Genomic DNA, 19,856 nt, shown 5'->3' with positions numbered 1-19,856 from the left:
GGTGAGTACACTGACACCAACTGGAAAAAGAAATTCCTGATGGCCATGGATATGGCTGAGTCTAGGTCATGTAAATCTCTGGCCTTTCCAGCTTTGGGCACAGGTAATTCCTGAACAGTAATATGTAGTTTAGCTATGATACACTATGTAGCAATATGATACTACCTTTCTTCTTCATCAAATAAAGGAAATTCAGTGCAGCTTCTAAAAGATTAGATCAAGTTATGAAGGGCAGTTTTGTTATGTATTTGACTTACAAACTAACTATTAAAAATACATCAAAATATTAATATAATATTAAAAAAGGAGCTGATGTTTTAGTATTTTTCTTCAGTTACAAAAGTTACTTACTTTACACCATTACCACCATTGAAAAGTTTACTTAAAGTAAAAAATACAAAAAATAATTAATTGCATCCTGAAATAATTCTTTGGCACTATGTCCTATATGGAATGAAGTACTGATTGCACATGCACCGAAGGCAAAATAATTTTTTTTTTTTTTTTTTTTGTGTTAATAAGACATATATATACACGATTAAACATCAATTATTGTTCAAATGATGAATATCATTTATGCTCTGTCCGCGGAGGGGCATCTTTATAACCATTAAAACCGTATCTAAACGTTTTCAGCAAATGACGTTTGATAATATATCAGGTATATATTTAAACAATCAAAGTTTATTCCTTTGTTTATTGTTTGTTGTAGTTCTGCCCAGCTAGAGCCTAGAGTTGTTGTTTTGAAACATGATAATGGAAGAAAATTAAGACAATATATTCAGTCTATCTATACAACTACCATTATAAATAAGAGGTTTCCAACTCCATCTGGGTTTGGTATAAGCGAGTTTTACTGTGTAACAAACTATGTTTATAACAAAATAATTTTGATGGTCTCAAATGTGTTTTTTACAGCCAACCATCTGATGATGATGGGCTATTCAAATCGCTTTTCGTCCGTGGTCTGTAGTCCGTCTGTCCGTCCGTTAACAATTTTTGTAATAGCTATTTCTCAGAAAGTACTTAATTTCACATAAAGTACTGAAGGTATCTGTCTCAAATTTCATCTGTTTGATCCTCTAGGGATGTAGTTGTGCATATTGTGTTTTGGGACTGATCGGTCAACAAGATGGCAAACCGGCCGCCAACATAGATTTCATCGTTGAAATTTGTTACCTCTTTTTCTTAGAAAGTACTGAAGCGATCTGTCTCAAATTTTATATGTAGTATGTTTGAAAAAGTTAGAAAAGCAGGGAAAAGATCCCTCTTTCCATTGTCAGACATAGATCATTCTTTGGTGGGCACCAAGATCCCTTTGGGTATCTCTTGTATGACTATATGTTAATGTACCCAAGAGAAAATATGACTGGGGAATCCTGCCGGGATATTTCCCCGGGATCCCAGTTAAATCCTGGCAGGATCCCAGTCAAATCACGGCGGGATCCCGGTCCAATTTTCTCTTGGGTACACATGTGTCCTTCATTTGAGATACTTATATTCCAAGGTATTGGTTCTAAGCCTGAGGATATAGCCTCTGCATTTGTGGAAGCTCTGGTAGACTTTGAAAGAAACCATCCAGATGATGTGAAGGAAGTACGAATGGTGGTTTACCAACAGGATATGATCCAGAAGATCCTCTCAGCCATGCAAATGACTTTCCAGACCTACAAGCAATCAAAGGGATACTTAAAGCAGTTAAAAGACTATGTTACAGGTAAAAAATCACGTCTCTATGATTGCTGTGTCAATTTTACCATAAGGTGAGGATCATGGTTTAGTAGATGTTATCATTCAATATGCCTTTTTTACATCTCAATAGATTGATCTATAGTAAAGAAATGACTATGTATGGTTTGGGCTCTTTTTGGCACTCAATTCATCAAATTTTCAAAAACTGTTATTGAGTGATTAATTTGTTGTATTTTTAATACTCAATATATCCTTTATTCAACTATAATGGCTGTTTTCTAATTTTGGCAATGTATTTCCCGTGGTAATCATCCAAAATATGCATATATTATATAGAATTTTGACAATTTTTGCTATTTTTTTCTTCGTTTTTGTCTATAAAACTATAGAGAACATCCTTGAACAAACTTGATATTTACTGAGAATTAGTCTCCACTTCCAATACATCTTTAGGAGAAATATCAAGTTTGTTCAAGGATGCGCAATATAGTTTCTAAAACAAAAACCAGTTTGAAAAACGACCAAAATTGTCAAAATCTGCACATTTTCATAATTTATGCATATTTCGAGTTATTACCATGGCAACGAAAGCTGAAAAATTAGAAAACTATCATTACCATTAAATTAGGGGTATACTAAATATGTAAAATCCAACAAATAAAATACTAAATAACAGCTTTGAAAATTTTACCAATTTGGAGGCCAAAAAGTGTCCTAACCATAGTCCTTTAAGTATACTTGAGCTAACAGTGTGTAAAGCTTTCTTTTGTGGTTAAATATATTACATATTACGTTTTAACAAATTCATGTTACAAAATCTATAGATAAACAGTTGGGTCCACTTCTTCTACTACTACATATATTAGAAACTTAAGGTTTAGTTTGTACGTAGACTGGTACATGATATAATCAATAATTGATAATGCAGATAGAAGGTTTGAAAGAGGAAATTGTTGGTTATGCTGCTATTTCTACAGTATGCAAATATTTTAAAAGTAGACTTCAATAGAAAATAATAATACCTTATCAAGCTGATCTCGCATGGAATAATTATTATAGAAGATGACAAACTTCCACCTTGAATCCCCTCTTCCAAAACCTAGAGGACAGGATTTGATTCATCAAATAAAAGAATTAAATCTAGTTATTGATTTGGGTGATGTTTATAAGCTCGCCTGATAATGTTTTTTTATTGACAGGATCTGGAGGTGGCACCAAGAAAAACCAGTGGAGTCCTCGCTTCAACAAGATATCGGCAAATGCGTACTCTTTCGCTGTGATGGTGTATGGTAAAGACCAGAGGGTTATCAATATGGCCATAAGTGATCTGGAAGGAAAACTTGATGAAACATTAATGCGCAAAATCATTGAAGATGACATCATAAAAACTTTTACAGGAAGTCAGGTACAGTATGAATTTTATACAAGGCAACAAACATCAGTAATATAACTGTTTAACACAGTTGATATATGAGTTTTAAACCTATAAAGAGGTAGGGGCCAACATGGTCGAGTGGTTAAGATGTTCTGACATGAATTGATCATATTGATTGCATTACAACTGTAAAAAATTTATGAAATCCTCTCTGATGAGAATAATTTACTTTTGGAGAAATAAGATTTAATTTATATATTTTGATGAAATGTATAATATCTGAAATAATTTAGTATCAAAGAATGTCAATTTAAGATAATGTCATAGTTTCTTCCTGAAATAGAATGATGGAGACATATTATAGTATTCTTTAATGTTTTTTCTTTTACATTAATCATGAGTTATCTATGAATTAATTCTAAAACTTATCTACAGGAAAGCCAGTTGGACAATATGAGAGAAAAATTACAGATTGATGTAACAGTTGAAAAAAGAATTGGAAGAATTCAACTCCTGGGATTGCCAGATGCCATTTCTAACGCAGTAGATATAGTTCATCGGTTGATGTTAGAAGCTCAGCGTCACCAACAGGCGAAACAAGAAGCTCAACTCATTTCTGATATGGTTCAGTGGTATTATATCGAAGTTACATCTGATGGAGAAGACCTTCAGAAATATGATGCAATTGTGAACAGGAAATTAGAAAAGGGACATAGAGATGGTTTGAATGAGAGGTAGAATTTGAAGACAATAATCATCAAATTTATGTAGTGGACTTGCAAGCCTATGAAGAATATATCAAATCTGATCCCAGTGACAAAGTCAAGGTCATAAGGAGAAGTCAAATGACAGGTAATAAAGGAATTATGTGTATTATTTATGTTTTTATGTTTGGAGAGATTGGACATACTTTGTCACAGTAGTATATGTTATGATATCCAGTGTATCCAACTATTCTTAGGATCCACACCCCTGAGGTTCAGTCTTGTTGAAGTCTTGTTTTGACCTAGATCAATGTTAAAGAGGCCTAGGGTTAACTTGAGATTTTTACATATTTTATCTATATATGTAGCAAGTTGTCATTTGAAAATTTTGTCCAAAAATTGACTTCTATTTGTTGTAGATTTTTATACATGGATTTTAACAAATTACTCATTTGGTGACCATTTTGAAAATGTGCCTTTCTTCACTTTGGGTAGAACCAAATGTTTACCTTTTTTATTTCAATTGAATTTATTTTAAACAATATTTTTTAATATATTAACAGAAATTTTAGTTGTATTGAACTAAGTTTTACTGTTAATCCTTACTAGGTTCACTGTAATGATAATATTAAGCTTTAATGTGGGAAATGATACCATACAGTTTTTTCATGTTATTCAAAACCCAATATTTTAACAAATAGGCATCTTTGAGTGGCAAAAACTCAAAACCAAGATCATGAAAATGTTCTTCTTTGGTATGAACTCGTGTTTTCAAAAATCTGTTTCAAAGAAAAAAAAAATCAGAGGTGTACAACCTTAAAGATGCTCCACCGCCGACAGAGCATAAATGATATTCATCATTCGAACAATAATTTGTGTTTAATCGTGTGTATATATGCCTAATTAACACAAAAAATAATATAAAATAAACTTATTTAGCCTTTAGTGCATGCGCAATCAGTACTTCATTTCATATAGAATATAGTGCCATGGATTTTTTTCGGGAAGCAATTAATTATTTTTCATATATTTAACTTGAAGTAAAATTAGAAGCTCAAATTTTTCAATGGTGGTAATGGTGTAAAGTAAGTAACTTTTGTAACAGAAGAAAAATACTAAATCGTCTGCTCCTGTTTTTGATAGTGAAAAAATACCATTTGTCAGCGGTGGAGCATCTTTAATGAAAAAAAGATTGAATTGATAATTTGACTGATCGCAATTAAGTTTTATTTTTCCTGTTTGGTTTACATTTATGAACTTCTACAATGCTATTGCCAGATATCACACTGACTTAAAGATGCTTCTGTTAAAAGTTTTGCATAATTTTCATGCTTAAGAAATAGCATTTATTTTTTTGGCAAAATACATAACTGTAAGTCGGACACAACTTGAAACACTAAGCCAGAAATCTTTTTTGATTGGTTGACCAATCAGTAAAGACATGTTGCTTTTGAAATTAGAGGGGCTAAAAAGAAATCAATTACATTTTTTCTCTTTTTGTTTTTTGGCTGTCCAATATTGCTGATTAAAACACAAGATGCAAAGATAACACAAAAAAAAATTCAACTGAGCCTAAGAATGAAAGTTCCAGTTGATGCCTATAAATTAGTGTCCTTATATTAAAGAGCTTTAGCATCTGGTCAAAATAGCTACCCATGTTTAAATGATGAATTTTATATCACTGTGAACTTATATGATATGAGTTTATATAATTGATCTTGTCTTTAAATGAGGTGATAAAAGCGTTGTGCTAATTAATTAACTTTGTAAGAATAATCTGTTAAGGGTTTTTTGACTGCATTGAATCCTAGTAAATTTTTACTTTGATGTAAAAAAAAAAATAACATTAATTTCTCTGTCTTTTCAGATTCTACTTTTGATCCACCAAACACTTGGGCAGAAATGAAACCAACAGAGACCATGACTGTTGTGAATGTTCCCCAATCTAGTAAGGAGTTTGAAACTGTGAGCGCAAACTTTATGAGAACACTAGGTGAACCAAAGACACAAGTACACAAGGTGAGGCACGATGTTTTTCTTCTGTAACGTCATGTAACCCTGGTCAATACTAGCCGCAATATATCGCTCGGCTAGAGAGAACTTCTCTTTAGCTCGATCGGTTGAGCGTCAGACTAGTAATCCGGAGGTCCCGAGTTCGATCCCTGGCAGAGGCAGGTAATAAATTTATTGTAAATCCTGCACCCTGTTACATTGGCGCCCATGTAGGGACTCGGGAATGATACTTCACGATACCTGCGAAGGAATCGTTGTGACCCCTGGACACTCGAGGACGAGTTGTTTCCTTGAGGGGGAGTATGTAACCCTGGTCAATACTAGCCGCAATATATCGCTCGGCTAGAGAGAACTTCTCTTTAGCTCGATCGGTTGAGCGTCAGACTAGTAATCCGGAGGTCCCGAGTTCGATCCCTGGCAGAGGCAGGTAATAAATTTATTGTAAATCCTGCACCCTGTTACATTGGCGCCCATGTAGGGACTCGGGAATGATACTTCACGATACCTGCGAAGGAATCGTTGTGACCCCTGGACACTCGAGGACGAGTTGTTTCCTTGAGGGGGAGTATGTAACCCTGGTCAATACTAGCCGCAATATATCGCTCGGCTAGAGAGAACTTCTCTTTAGCTCGATCGGTTGAGCGTCAGACTAGTAATCCGGAGGTCCCGAGTTCGATCCCTGGCAGAGGCAGGTAATAAATTTATTGTAAATCCTGCACCCTGTTACAGTCATGATCATACAACAATTTCTTGTCAATATATAGCTAAAGATGCCTTCATATCTTAGGCCTGTGGGATGGTGAGATAAATCCTTAGTAAGCTAGTTTGTTCAAACTAATTACCTTGACATTCAGTCTATGTCACTAGGTTAAATAGGCTAAAATATTTAAATGACTTGTCAATACCTAAGAGACTTATAAACATGATATTAAGCCTGTATGTACATCTGTAGCATGGTGGAATTAAGATCTACAAAGTTTGAGTCACATGAGTGACATTGCCTAATTGGCTAAAATTTGTTAAAAACTTCTTGACAATAACTAAGAGGCCAAGATCCCCGATACTAGTGTAACAGGGTGAGAGTAGTATGCCACCAGGCGGATTTGAACCACGGCCTCCGGACTTCTCTACTGACTGAGCTAAATGGATTTTTTTCCTAGTGCAAAGCTAGAAGGAAACATCACTGTGTACAATTAAAACCTGCTACTCTACGCCCCCTTTTCAAATGTATCCACCAGAACACAAACCAACCCAGGTTCTGTCTCCAACAAAGCTTTATAATTTCCTATAACTTGCACTTTGAGTGATCAATGATGCCAAATGTAACAAGGTGTGAGTAGTGTGCCACCCATCGAGCTCAAATTTGTGAACCCAGACTTACTGGTCCACTGCTTCACGGACTGAGCTACCTATTGCGATGCTTCACCGACTGAGCTACCTATTGCGAAGCTAAGGCTATGTAATTAAAACCTGTCACACTCGAACAGGTATGTAGCATGCAGGGATGAAGATCAGAAGGACTACTCATTTCGTCCAGGGTCATATAGGCTAAAGTGTGTATTAAAACGACTTCTTGTCAATAACCAGATACCTTTAAAGTTAAGAAACCTGATATTGTATAGGTAGCATGGTGGAATGAAGAACTACAAGAGTGATTGGGTAATGCAGTGGTTAAGCCACTTGTCTTTCACCTAGCCGGCAGGAGTTGGATTCCCGGCACGGACGTGAAAAGGTTAGGGATCACCTGCCCAATCACGTGGGTTTTCTCCGGGCACTCCGGTTTTCCTCCCACACTAAGATCCCTGACATGCTTACATCCAGGCCATCGAGAGTGGTTTGCATAAGTTGTATAACTTGTTTCGTAATCGATGTAAAATAAATAAAGTTTCTATCCTTTTTATAGAATTACAAAGTTTGTTCAGTTGAATGATCTTGACTTTTGATCAAAGTCGCTGGGATGAAATAGGCTAAACTCCTTTAACAGAGCTTCTAGTCAATAACTAAGAGACCAAAGAGACCTGATATTGGGCATTTTCATAGCATGCTCGATTAAAGGGCTTCTAAATTGTTTACTTGAATAACCTTGACCTACTTTCAAGATCGTAATGGTCAAATAAATGAGATGTTATAGTTGTATTGAAGAGTTGCTATTGTCACGTTGCCTTAATTGTTAGCCCATTTGATTATTTGTATTATACCAAAAAATATGCTATTGTACGGTGTCTGCATCATTTGTCAACATTTCTTTTAACTTACTACTTCTTATGAAGGAATACATGGAATGTTATCAAATTTGGCCTGAAGCATTATTGTGGAAATGGGAACCAATTATGTAAAATCTTTGACTTACTAGGATTTTGTTCGGTCTTTAGCATTCTTGACTGACTGAGGAAAAGGAATCAATTTTGTATAAACCAAGAGTATGGGCTTCCAGGGTCTGGAGGGATGAGACCAAATATGGGAAATAAGTAATTTTTTTAAAATCCTTTCTCAGCTTTAGGTTGAAATGATGCATCCATCTAGCAATACCATTGAGTTTGTGGTGAGTCACACTTATACTCCAATATACATTGCTAGCTGGCTGATGGCCCAGGGGCAAGAGGAGAGGCCTAATTGGAGAAATAGAAGTAATTTATTTAAATCTTTACTAGTTAGAAAGCTTTATTTAACAAACAAGCCCGATGATTAATACAGGTCATCTGGGCCTCTTGTTTTTTTTAAAAGCTTTGTCAAATATACATACATGTAAAACCTTTTACCAATAATCTGAATGAGAACATTTTGTAAATCATTTGTTTAAAACGAATATTAGAAACCTTAGGCTAGCTGATTGGCCCTTTTATGATTTTGTTCTTCATTTAGTGACTATGTAAAGTTATGTTTTCAATTTTCTTTTGTTTCAGATTGAGAGAGTTCAAAACAGAACCCTGTATCAGCAATTTGTTGCAAAGAAAAGACAAATGGATAGTCAGAATCCAACAGCCACCCAGAATGAGCGCATGTTGTGGCATGGCACAGCCCCTACTACTGTGGATAGTATTAATGCTCATGGTTTCAACCGAAGTTATTGTGGAAAAAATGGTAAGCAGTTGATGTAGGATAACTATTTTGAATTATTTGACAGTTACTAGGCCATAACTACCAACTGATGACTATGACATTATTATATATCATGATTACACTAATTAGGAACTCTAAAGTTATCTGAAGTTCTGTGTAGACCTTTATTAGGTAGCAGTTTCCCTTACAGAATTTAAAGTGAACAGTCGGGCAAGGATAGCTGAAGTCGGTAAAAATGGTGTGAATGTATCCAGTATAATTTCTTATGAAATAGAAAAATAAAATCTCTCATCAAAAATTGTCTGCGTACGAAGAAATTAATTAGCTCGCCTATTCGAAGAATAGGGGGAGCTAATGTTGTCACCCCGGCGTCGGCGTCGGCGTCAGCGTTGGCTTTCCATTTCACGTTAAAGTTTTTGAGCAAGTTTCTGTTTCGTCAATTGTTTAAGCTTAAGTCATCATAAATGTTTATGATTTTTTTTCCTAATGTGTATGGATGCTGAACGTGATAATATAACCAATTTGGGGCCATTTAGGTTTTTTTTGAGTCTGTTAATTTGTCATATTTCCATGTTAAAGTTTTTGAGCAAGTTTTTATTTTGTCTATTGTTTAAGCTTAAGTCATCATAAATGTTTATGATTTTATTTTCCTAATGTGTATAGATGCTGAACGTGATAATACAACCAATTTGGGGCCCTTTAGGGTTTTTTTGAGTCTGTTAATTTGTCATATTTCCATGTTAAAGTTTTTGAAAAGGTTTTTATTTTGTCAATTGTTTAAGCATAAGTCATCATAAATGTTTATGATTTTATTTGCCTAATGTGTATGGATGCTGAACGTAAGAATACAACCAATTTGGGGCCCTTTAGGTTTTTTTTGAGTCTGTTAATTTGTCATATTTCCATGTTTAAATAGTAAATACTTGAACATCAACTTCTACTGAATAGGCGAGCTTTGCTGTTCTCCAACAGCTCTTGTTTAAAGTATAGGAATCCTAAAACGTCCTCCCGGCTGACTATACATATGTCCGTGGTTACATTTCCACGCAGCCTCGCTTTCAATGCTTTCAACTTTTCTTTACTTTAATGGTCAGAACTGGGAAACGTAAGCAGAACGTGACCGTCGTATTAATATGTGAGAACTTTTGGAAAGCCAATGAACGCATTTATACTGGTTTTCTTTTCCTGACTATTCACTTTAACATTTTTGTGGGGAAAGAAGAAGGGTATAAATTTTGTAGTTTATCATTTTCTGGAATTTTAAGAAAAATGAAATAATGTCATCCTTTGTGTAAAATTTTGACAGTTCATTTTACAATCACAGTCAATTTTAACATCCAATAATCCACAGGTCAGTTTTGTACTGTGTGCACAATTTCATTGCTCTTTCTCTTAGCCTAAGTTGTGTCTATTGCAAATTTTTTGGCCAGACAAGAAAACAACATGATTGACCAAGTTATTTTGCCAGCTTCTTAATCATTTCTAATTTTTATGAAAGGCCCAATATACGTAACTTTTCATATTTTTTTGTAATCAAACATTGTACCAATGACCTTAGATAAAAATGAAAGACGTGCATTATGACATTATTCTTTACAGATAAAGTAACCTATAACATTGAATGGTCAAATATTATCTGGTAAACATACCTGCCATATTGAAACAGTTGCCATTGCAAAACCGACAATTACCCAAGCATGTCATATAGGCCTAAACATATTCCGCGGCCGATAACATGTTTGTTTCTGTTTTTCCCATGCGAAGTCGATCAGGTCACATAATATTTTCCTGAAATAAAGACTTTACATGAACTTCTTTGTATCGTTTTTTGGTTTATGTCATGGCGCGGAGTCCGTCGTCCGTCGTCCGTCCGTCGTCCGTCGTCCGTCTGTCCGTCAACATTTCCTTTAAATCGCTACTAGTCATAGAGTTCTGCATGGATTTTAACCAAATTTGGCCAGAAACATCCTTGGGGGGAGGGGAACAGAACTTGTATAAATTTTGGCTCTGACCCCCCGGGGACAAGAGGGGCGGGGCCCAATAGGGGAAATTGAGGTAAATCCTATAAATCGCTACTTGTCATAGAGTTCTGCATGGATTGAAACCAAATTTGGCCAGAAACATCCTTGGGGGAAGGGGAATAGAACTTGTATAAATTTTTGCTCTGACCCCCTGGGGACAGGAGGGGTGGGGCCCAATAGGGGAAATAGAGGTAAATTCTATAAATCGCTACTTGTCCTAGAATTCTGCATGGATTGTAACCAAATTTAGCCAGAAACATTCTTAGGGGAATAGGAACAGAACTTATATAAATTTTGGCTCTGACCCCCCGGGGGCAGGAGGGGCGGGCCCAATAGGGGAAATAGAGGTAAATCCTATAAATCGCTACTTGTCCTAGAGTTCTGCATGGATTGAAACCAAATTTGGCCAGAAACATCCTTGGGGGAAGGGGAATAGAACTTGTATAAATTTTGGATCTGACCCCCTGGGGGCAGGAGGGGCGGGGCCCAATAGGGAAATTTAGGTAAATCCTATAAATCGCTACTAGTCTTAGAGTTCTGCTTGGATTTTAACCAAATTTGGCCCAGAAACATCCTTGGGGTCAACAGAATTCCTATAATTTTTGGCTTTCACCCCCTTGAGCAGAAAGAGTGGGGCCCAATAGGGGAATTAGAGGTAAATATTCAAATTCCTTCAGAAAAGAAACAATGAACCTTACTAGGCATTACAAACCAGGTGAGCGATACAGGCCCTCTGGGCCTCTTGTATTTATTGTGGGAGACATTTATTATTATTATCATTTATTTAATTTTCTTGGCTTTAGTTAACATTTTAAGCAGAGAGAACATGGTAATTTTCTTGTAAATGTTTGTGATTACAAAAAAAAAATTAAAAGTTACATATATTGGGCCTTAAAAACATCATTAATCTGTTTGATGGTATTCATAAATTTTGTTCATAAATACAAGCATTAATGACGTAAAGAAACCATTTAATTTCTTCTTTTTGCCAATTTTTTTTCCAGCCGTTGCCTATGGGAATGGAGTTTACTTTGCTGTGAACTCTCGATACTCTGCACAGCCACAATACTCTGTCCAAGATGCCAATGGGTATCGCCGTATGTACCAATGCCGAGTATTAACTGGAGAATTTGCCAAAGGTCAAGGTGGAATGAGAGTGCCCCCAACAAAGGGAGGTCAAGGTCATATCCTGTATGACTCGGTGGTAGACAAGATATCTACACCTTCCATTTTTGTCATATTTCATGACACACAGGCATACCCTGAATACCTAATCACCTTTTCTTAACTGTAATTCTGTCAAGGAAGGACAATTACTCTTAACAGTAATATATGGCTATTTTCTAACAACAATGTATGGGTACATGTATTTTGTTCTGCAAAATTAAATTATCCCCTTCCAAGGCTTAATATGCAATTTTGAATTCCATTAAATACTAGAAACTGTATGGTGTAATTATATTCTGACCATGTATTTGAATGACTTTTTAGGTCACCTGGGACGAAGCCTTCTAAGGCATAATTGAGACCAACCAATTGTGAATTATATGATTCCAACCCTCCCAGGGGGCTGTTGGAGGGGCCAAAAGGGGTAAAATTGACTAAAATTTCTTCATAGATGGAATGGTCTTAAGGTCCTTTACAAAAAAAGCAGTTTCAAAGAAATATATGTTTTTGAGTTTCAAAGTGTCCATGAAATGATTCACACATATTCTAATTCTGCTAGATATCAAAATATAAGCCATATTTGACAATGTCGGTGAAAATCCATGTGATCAATTAATGGCTAAACCCCTGTAATCAGTCTGTTTGTAATATGTGTATATATTGTACGAGTATGTATATGACATCAAGGTTCATTGGACTCTTGTTTCCAAATCAAGCCTGAGCTTACCATTAAGACATTTATTCCTTTATCGCTTATAACTGTCCATCATTCATCGTTTGTAAGACTATTTCATACAAAATCCTACTTCTCCTTGACCCTTGAGTGGATGACAACCAAACATCATTGGGGAAGGACAATCATATTTCATATAAACAAGCCAGGTTTGACCTCTGAGGACAGAGGGGCAGGACTCAGAAGGGGTAATTTTGGCTTTTAAATACTACTTCTCCTTAACCCTTCAGTAAATTACAACCATATTTGGCGTGAAACATTATTTAGGGAGGACAGTCGTATTTTATGTAAATGAGCTAGATTTGGCCTTACGGACAAAGGGGAGGGGCTCCAAAAGGAGAACTTTGCTGAAATTTTGCTTTAAAATCCTACTCCTCCTGAACCCTTGAGTGGATTACAACTATATTTTATATGAAACATCATTAGGGAAAGGCAATTATATTTTATATAAGTGAGCCAGGTTCAACACCTGGTTGCTCAGAAGAGAGAACTTTGATGAAATTTGGCTTTAAAATCCTACTTCTCCTTAACCCTTGAGTGGATTAAAAGCATAATTGGTGTGAAACATCATACGTGGGAGGATAATATTTTGTATATATGGGAAAGGTTCAACACCAGGGGACTGAGGGGTGAGACTCCAAAAGGGGAACTTTGCTGTATTTTAGCTCACCTGGCCCGAAGGGCCGGTGAGCTTATGTCATGGGGCAGCGTCCGTCCGTCAACATTTAATTTAAATCGCTACTAGTCATAGAGTTCCACATGGATTGTGACCAAATTTGGCCACAAACATCCTTGGGGGAAGGGGAACAGAACTTGTATAAATTTTGGCTCTGACCCCCCAGGGGCAGGAGGGGCAGGGCCCTATAGGGTAAATAGAGGTAAATCCTATAAATTGTTACTTGTCCTAGAGTTCTACATGGATTGTAACCAAATTTGGCCACAAACACCCTTGGGGGAAGGGAAACAGAACTGTATAGATTTCGGCTCTGACCCCCCAGGGGCAGGAGGGGCGTGGCCCAATAGGGGAAATAGAGGTAAATCCTATAAATTGCTACTTGTCCTAGAGTTCTACATGGATTGTAACCAAATTTGGCCACAAACATCCTTGGGGGAATGGGAACAGAACTTGTATAAATTTTGGCTCTGACCCCCCGGGGGCAGGAGGGGCGGGGCCCAATAGGGGTATTAGAGGTAAATCCTATAAATCGCTACTTGTCCTAGAGTTCTACATGGATTGTAACCAAATTTGGCCACAAACACCCTTGGGGGAAGGGAAACAGAACTGTATAGATTTCGGCTCTGACCTCCCGGGGGCAGGAGGGGCGGGGCCCAATAGGGGAAATAGAGGTAAATCCTATAAATCGCTACTTGTCCTAGAGTTCTACATGGATTGTAACCAAATTTGGCCACAAACACCCTTGGGGGAAGGGAAACAGAACTGTATAGATTTCGGCTCTGACCTCCCGGGGGCAGGAGGGGCGGGGCCCAATAGGGGAAATAGAGGTAAATCCTATAAATCACTACTTGTCCTAGAGTTCTGCATGGATTGTAACCAAATTTGGCCACAAATATCCTGGGGGGGGGGGGGGGGGGAAGGGGAACAGAACTTGTATAAATTTTGACTCTGACCCCCCACCCCACCCCCACCCCCACTCACCCCTGGGGGCAGGAGGGGCGGGGCCCAATAGGGAAAATAAGAGGTAAATATTAAAATTCCTTCAGAAAAGAAACAGTGAACCTGTATTCAGAACATGACTTGACATTACAAACCAGGTGAGCGATACAGGCCCTATGGGCCTCTTGTTTTTATTTAAAAGCCTACTCCTTAATCCTTGAGTTGATTACAGCCATATTTATAATGAAACATCATTAGGGGAGGATAATCATATTCTATATAAAGGACCCAGGTAAGACCCACTGGGACAGAACAGTGGGGCTCCAAAACCGAATGGCCCAGGTTACTGATATTTGGCTTGTAGAATTCTGGGCTGAAGGGCTATCAAGTTTTTTTTTCAAATTAATGACTATATGACCACCATTCATTACATCGGTCAAATAGGCTAAAATCTTTAAACCAACTTCTTGTGGATAACTAAGAGGCCTAGAACTGATATTGATTGGGCTTGCATCATGCTGGGATGAAGGACTACCAAGAATGAATGACATTGACCCCCATTCAAGGTCACAGGAGGCAAATGGGCTAAGATCTTTAAATGACTTCTTTGGAATAACTAAGAGACATAGAGTACTGATATTGGGCCTGTAGCATACAAGGATGACAGGCTACCAAGGTCAAAATCATCAATTTTGGAAACTCAGCTTCAAATAAGGAGTCTGTAGTATTGCCTTAATTGTTAGTTACTACTGTATACTACATGTATTACTATGTTGTTTTGTGCCAGCAGTCAGATGATCGACCGTTAAGACACATGTGCCTCTTGTTATTAACTTGCCAGTGACTGGGTAAATGAATGTGATATCATATGGGCTACACTATTAATTATAATGTATATACTTCCTGTATTAGCTACTGACAGTGCATTTTATTATACCTGCCACGAAGGCACTTGTAATCACATTTCTTCCGTTCACATAATTACCAACAAGGTCATAAAACTAACATACAGCGTTACATATATAAATGGTAAACTCAGGACTTGATTCGGAAAATGATTGTATTAATAACAAATTATTTTAATTATGAACAACTGCATTCCTTCTCACTGAACGTCTTTTTGAATCTAGATTTATATACGTACTTACATTTAACTCATGTTGTCAGACTACATTCAAACAAGTTTACAGCTGACAGTGACATCTGCTTCTCGCCAAATAATCATAAAACCATTGTAACCAAGTTCATTCAAGGTCACAGCTATCAAATATAGCAGAAACTTACAACTACAGAAGAGATTCTGATATACAATGTTTTATATTGTTAGTTGATGAATAGGTAACATTTTCTGTCAATATCAAAAGTTATAACCGTCATAACTAGAACAAAAAAACATGTTATTTTTTTCTACAAAACGTGCATTTTAATGGAAAAGATATGACAATCCTGCAAAGGCACTGAGAAAAATGCACGATGACCCATCAACATATATTACAATACAGAAGATTGTACTACAGGTATAATGCTTTTATGCTTTAGGTATTATCCTACCTTTATCTTGTGCACGCAAAAGTTGAATACATATATAAAACCAAATAATGTAGAGCAGTATTTCTTATCATTACATTACATTAGCTTGCAGATGTGATTAGTGATATTGTCATAGTGCTGATTGTAGTTCCTTTCATATAAAAAGTTTTTTCCCTTTAATTATTCTTATTAATTAGGGATTGGTTTCTAGAACGTATCTATTTTCTTAATGAGATTGAACTGAAAGATACTAAATATAAAATTTATTTCAATACCTGCTTTCAGCTTTATTCTTACGATGTAATATTTACCATGTTCTAATAAGATTTCGTTTAGTACTTCATCTATGTGCAATGCATGCATGTTTAAGCCAATTCAATTTATTTTTTCCATTGCTTAGATACATAGGTTACTTACAGCTGGGCATGCTCAGATGAATGTGATCAACGTCTTATTAACTTAATATCAGATGTGTACAACTCACCAATCAAAATGGAATGCATTGCAGTTTAATAATTTTGTTGTGAACTTTATTATGAAATTAATTTCATGAATAACCGAAATATGTTGAAATATCTGTGTTTTGTTCTATAATTTTAATCATATATATTTTGACGTGATTACACTTGTTAGAAATAAAAAAGCAATTATCTGAGGTTGTATTGTGTTGCTTGTTTGATAATCAAAATTCACTTATACATGATAACCGATTTAACAAATAAAGTCCACACTTAACCGTTTTACCACATAATGGATTTAGAAAGTTTTGTATTCTCGTATTAGCCCTTACTGGTTAAGACGTGGAGATTTTGAATTGGTTAACAAACAAACAAATAAATACATGTCGAATATTTCCATCAGAATTGCCATAAAGACTTTGATTTCAAAGACGCCACAAACAACAGACTCGTGAATGCCAGCCACTTGGTAGTGATAAAATTAGGTACTGTATAGTCGCTACATGTAAATTTGCGAATTAACCTTTACTTTCGAAAGAAATTCAAAATCTCCAGAAATTGCTAAAAAATAATGGTTTAAATGAATTATACAGACGCGTAGCTACATGTGCTATGATTCCCGTACTCATGTGTAACACACAATTTTCTTGCCTAAATAGGTACCATTTAAAATTCGAAATATATCCAATCAAATGCAGTACCAGAGAAGTGAAGAATTAATCTAATACACCCGCAAAAAGTTATACATCAAACGCCGAAGTGTTTCCAATGGTGTATAACTATGTATATAAAAAGTGTATAATTTAAAACTGACTTTATTATATATATAAACTTTATTAAAATAGCTATCTATGTATGCACATTGTACATGTAATGACCATTTACATGCAACTGCTTTCGCAACATTTGGTGTAGTGCCGTAATTTCAAACGTCGTGATTGTTTTCCGCATTGCTACATATAGCCCTAATGACCCGACTCCGTCATATAAGCATGCCACATTTTCATAGATTTTAGTTGTTGTTTGTAACATCGTTGTCGTGAAAAATAGCAACAGCGTTGGCATTGTTGGCTGACGTTGCAGACGATCGACGTCCACTTCTGGTCACGTGCGGAGCTTCCAATGCAAGGGGTTGTGTCCCATGGGTTATTTCCCTCGTGAAATATCTAACTTATAATGTCATAAGATCAAGTTTAATTCAATCGGAACATTCTAAATGAAAGTGAGGTATAAAGTAAAGTACATCGTACGTCTGCCGATACAAGCACTTCGATCTGTCTTAAGGCTAATGTATTGATCGTGGTTATCGCCCTTTGACCGTTGTTAGGGTTTCACATAGTAGTAAATAAAATAATACCAAAATGTACTGGAAATTGTCATTAAACAATTTGACGCGCTTTTAACCTAGAAAGAATTTCGGTCAAGGTCATTCATATCAACAAAATACTACAGGTCCAATTTCAGATCTCTAGGCCTTTCAGTACTTGACATGAAGTAGTTAAAAAGATGTTAGGATTTTTGGTCCCTGTGACATTGAATACAGGCCAAGGTCAATTATATTAAACTTTGTAGCCATTTATGTCAATATGCTACAGGCCTAATATATCAGTTCTCTATGCATTCTAGAATTCCACAAGAAGTCAATTGAAGATTTCAGGACGTTTGGCCCCTGTGACCTTGAGTAAAGGTCAAGGTCATTTATATTAAAAAACCTGATAGCCTTATACATATGTATATCAGCATGCTACAGGCCCACTATTAGGTCTCTAGGCCTTCTAGAACTTCGTATGAAGTCATTTGAAGATATCAGGTTTTTGTCCCTGTGACCTTGAATATAAGTCAAGGTCATTCATATAAACAAACCTGATAGTCATTTATGTCAACATACTACATACCTAATATGAGGTATCTTGGCCTTATAGAACACAAGAAGTCATTTGAATATTTCAGATTTTTGGCCCATGTGACCTTAAATTAAGGTCAAGGACATTTTTATTAACAAACTGCATACTCCATATTAGGTGTCTGGGCCTTCTAGAATTTTTTTCTCTCGAAAAATTGCAATTTTGAATTTTGCACTTATTTCCAGCCGGACTTATATAGTTATAACATATCAAAAACAGAAAGAAATTCGTGAAGCCGTTAAAGAGATATTGACAAAAGTTTAAAACCGGAAGGGAGGTCATAGCGGCAATATTGGATTTTTTGACCAACACAAAAATGCTGCTGTCACAGCTTCAACTCATGCTCTACAAAATGGTAACCGCGGTAACTGATTGGTAAGGCCTAAAGCATTCCGACAGAATATCCCACTAGCCCTCCACGTCTGGGTAGCGAATCCGAAACCCACGTCGCGAAGTCACAATCAACAATGTACTGACGGTTGTTCGGTGGTTACTGATGGTTGTTCAGTGATTACTGACGATTGTTTGGTGATTAATGACGGTTGTTCGGTGGTAGATTACGGTTGTTCGGTGGTAGATTACGGTTGTTCGGTGGTAGATTACGGTTGTTCGGTGGTAAATTACGGTTGTTCGGTGGTTTTTTTTCGTCTTTCCTTTACCTCCTAAGCCTGGCGCGTCATCAAATCATCATGACTGCAGGCTGTCCATCGTCCCTAAAATTCCAAAAAAATACTATTTTTCAGTTTTGCTAAAATTCCAAAAAATTTTAGAAAATCACAGGGTGATTCCTAAAAAACCCATTCTTTTTTTCATCCCAATTCCTATTTTTTAGGTCACCAATGAGGTAATGTCAGATGACATATTTTCTAGTAATATACTGAATGTTTTGTATTCATACATAAGTTAACATGCTTTGAAAGACATCCCTTCCGAGATGTCGGATAGTGCCGTTTATAATTACATGTCCAAATCCGGAGAGGTAGTTAACGGGAGTATCAAACGGGGGACAATAAAAGGGACCACTACTGAAAAAGGAACTAGATACATACAATTAGTTAAATGTCAACCGGTTTTCCCACTAACAACCGATTTTGGCAGATTTACAATACGTCTCTTTGCTGACAACAACAGAACTCCGTGTTTTAGGTGCAATGAAACAGACCACCCGTCATATCGTTGCCCTAAAAGAGGAGAAACGGTCAAGAAATGTTTTAAGTGTAACTCCTCTGATCACTTAATTCGAGATTGTACACAGAAAGACGATCGCGTTTGCCATTTCTGCGGAGAGAGCGGTCATATACAAAGAAACTGTACATCAAAGGTATTGGTATCTGCACAGTCATCCCGCGAAAAGGTAAAAGTACTCGCATACAAGAATTCAATGAAAGTGTTATATATGCCAAAGATCAGACAATCTCACAAAAATCGAAACCCGTACTGCATTTGTATTAAATGGCACTCCGATAAAAAATAACTATGACCCCAACGACCCTAGCGGTATCCACATTAACAAGAAGGGCGCAGAGGCCCTCCTCAACACCATCATGAAGCACCTAGCGTACAGTGAGGATAGAGGTCGCGAAA

General features: G+C 36.4%; 1 protein-coding gene across 1 annotated transcript; it reads left to right on the top strand.

Moving 5' to 3' along the window:
• The first annotated feature begins 2 nt into the window (after positions 1-2).
• LOC138308031 (protein mono-ADP-ribosyltransferase PARP14-like) lies at positions 3-16,566 on the top strand. Its single transcript, XM_069248979.1, has 7 exons — positions 3-103; positions 1,508-1,717; positions 2,892-3,097; positions 3,503-3,919; positions 5,639-5,790; positions 8,688-8,865; positions 11,870-16,566. The coding sequence occupies exons 1-4, from the start codon at positions 40-42 to the stop codon at positions 3,803-3,805; spliced, it is 783 nt and encodes a 260-aa protein (XP_069105080.1). The 5' UTR covers positions 3-39; the 3' UTR covers positions 3,806-3,919; positions 5,639-5,790; positions 8,688-8,865; positions 11,870-16,566.
• Positions 16,567-19,856: the final 3,290 nt, after the last annotated feature.

This window comes from Argopecten irradians, chromosome 14 (genome assembly GCF_041381155.1).
Source record: "Argopecten irradians isolate NY chromosome 14, Ai_NY, whole genome shotgun sequence".
In the NCBI taxonomy this organism is placed as follows: domain Eukaryota; kingdom Metazoa; phylum Mollusca; class Bivalvia; order Pectinida; family Pectinidae; genus Argopecten; species Argopecten irradians.
The sequence above is the reverse complement of the archived record's forward strand: the minus strand, read 5'-3'. Positions and strand labels throughout refer to the sequence as shown.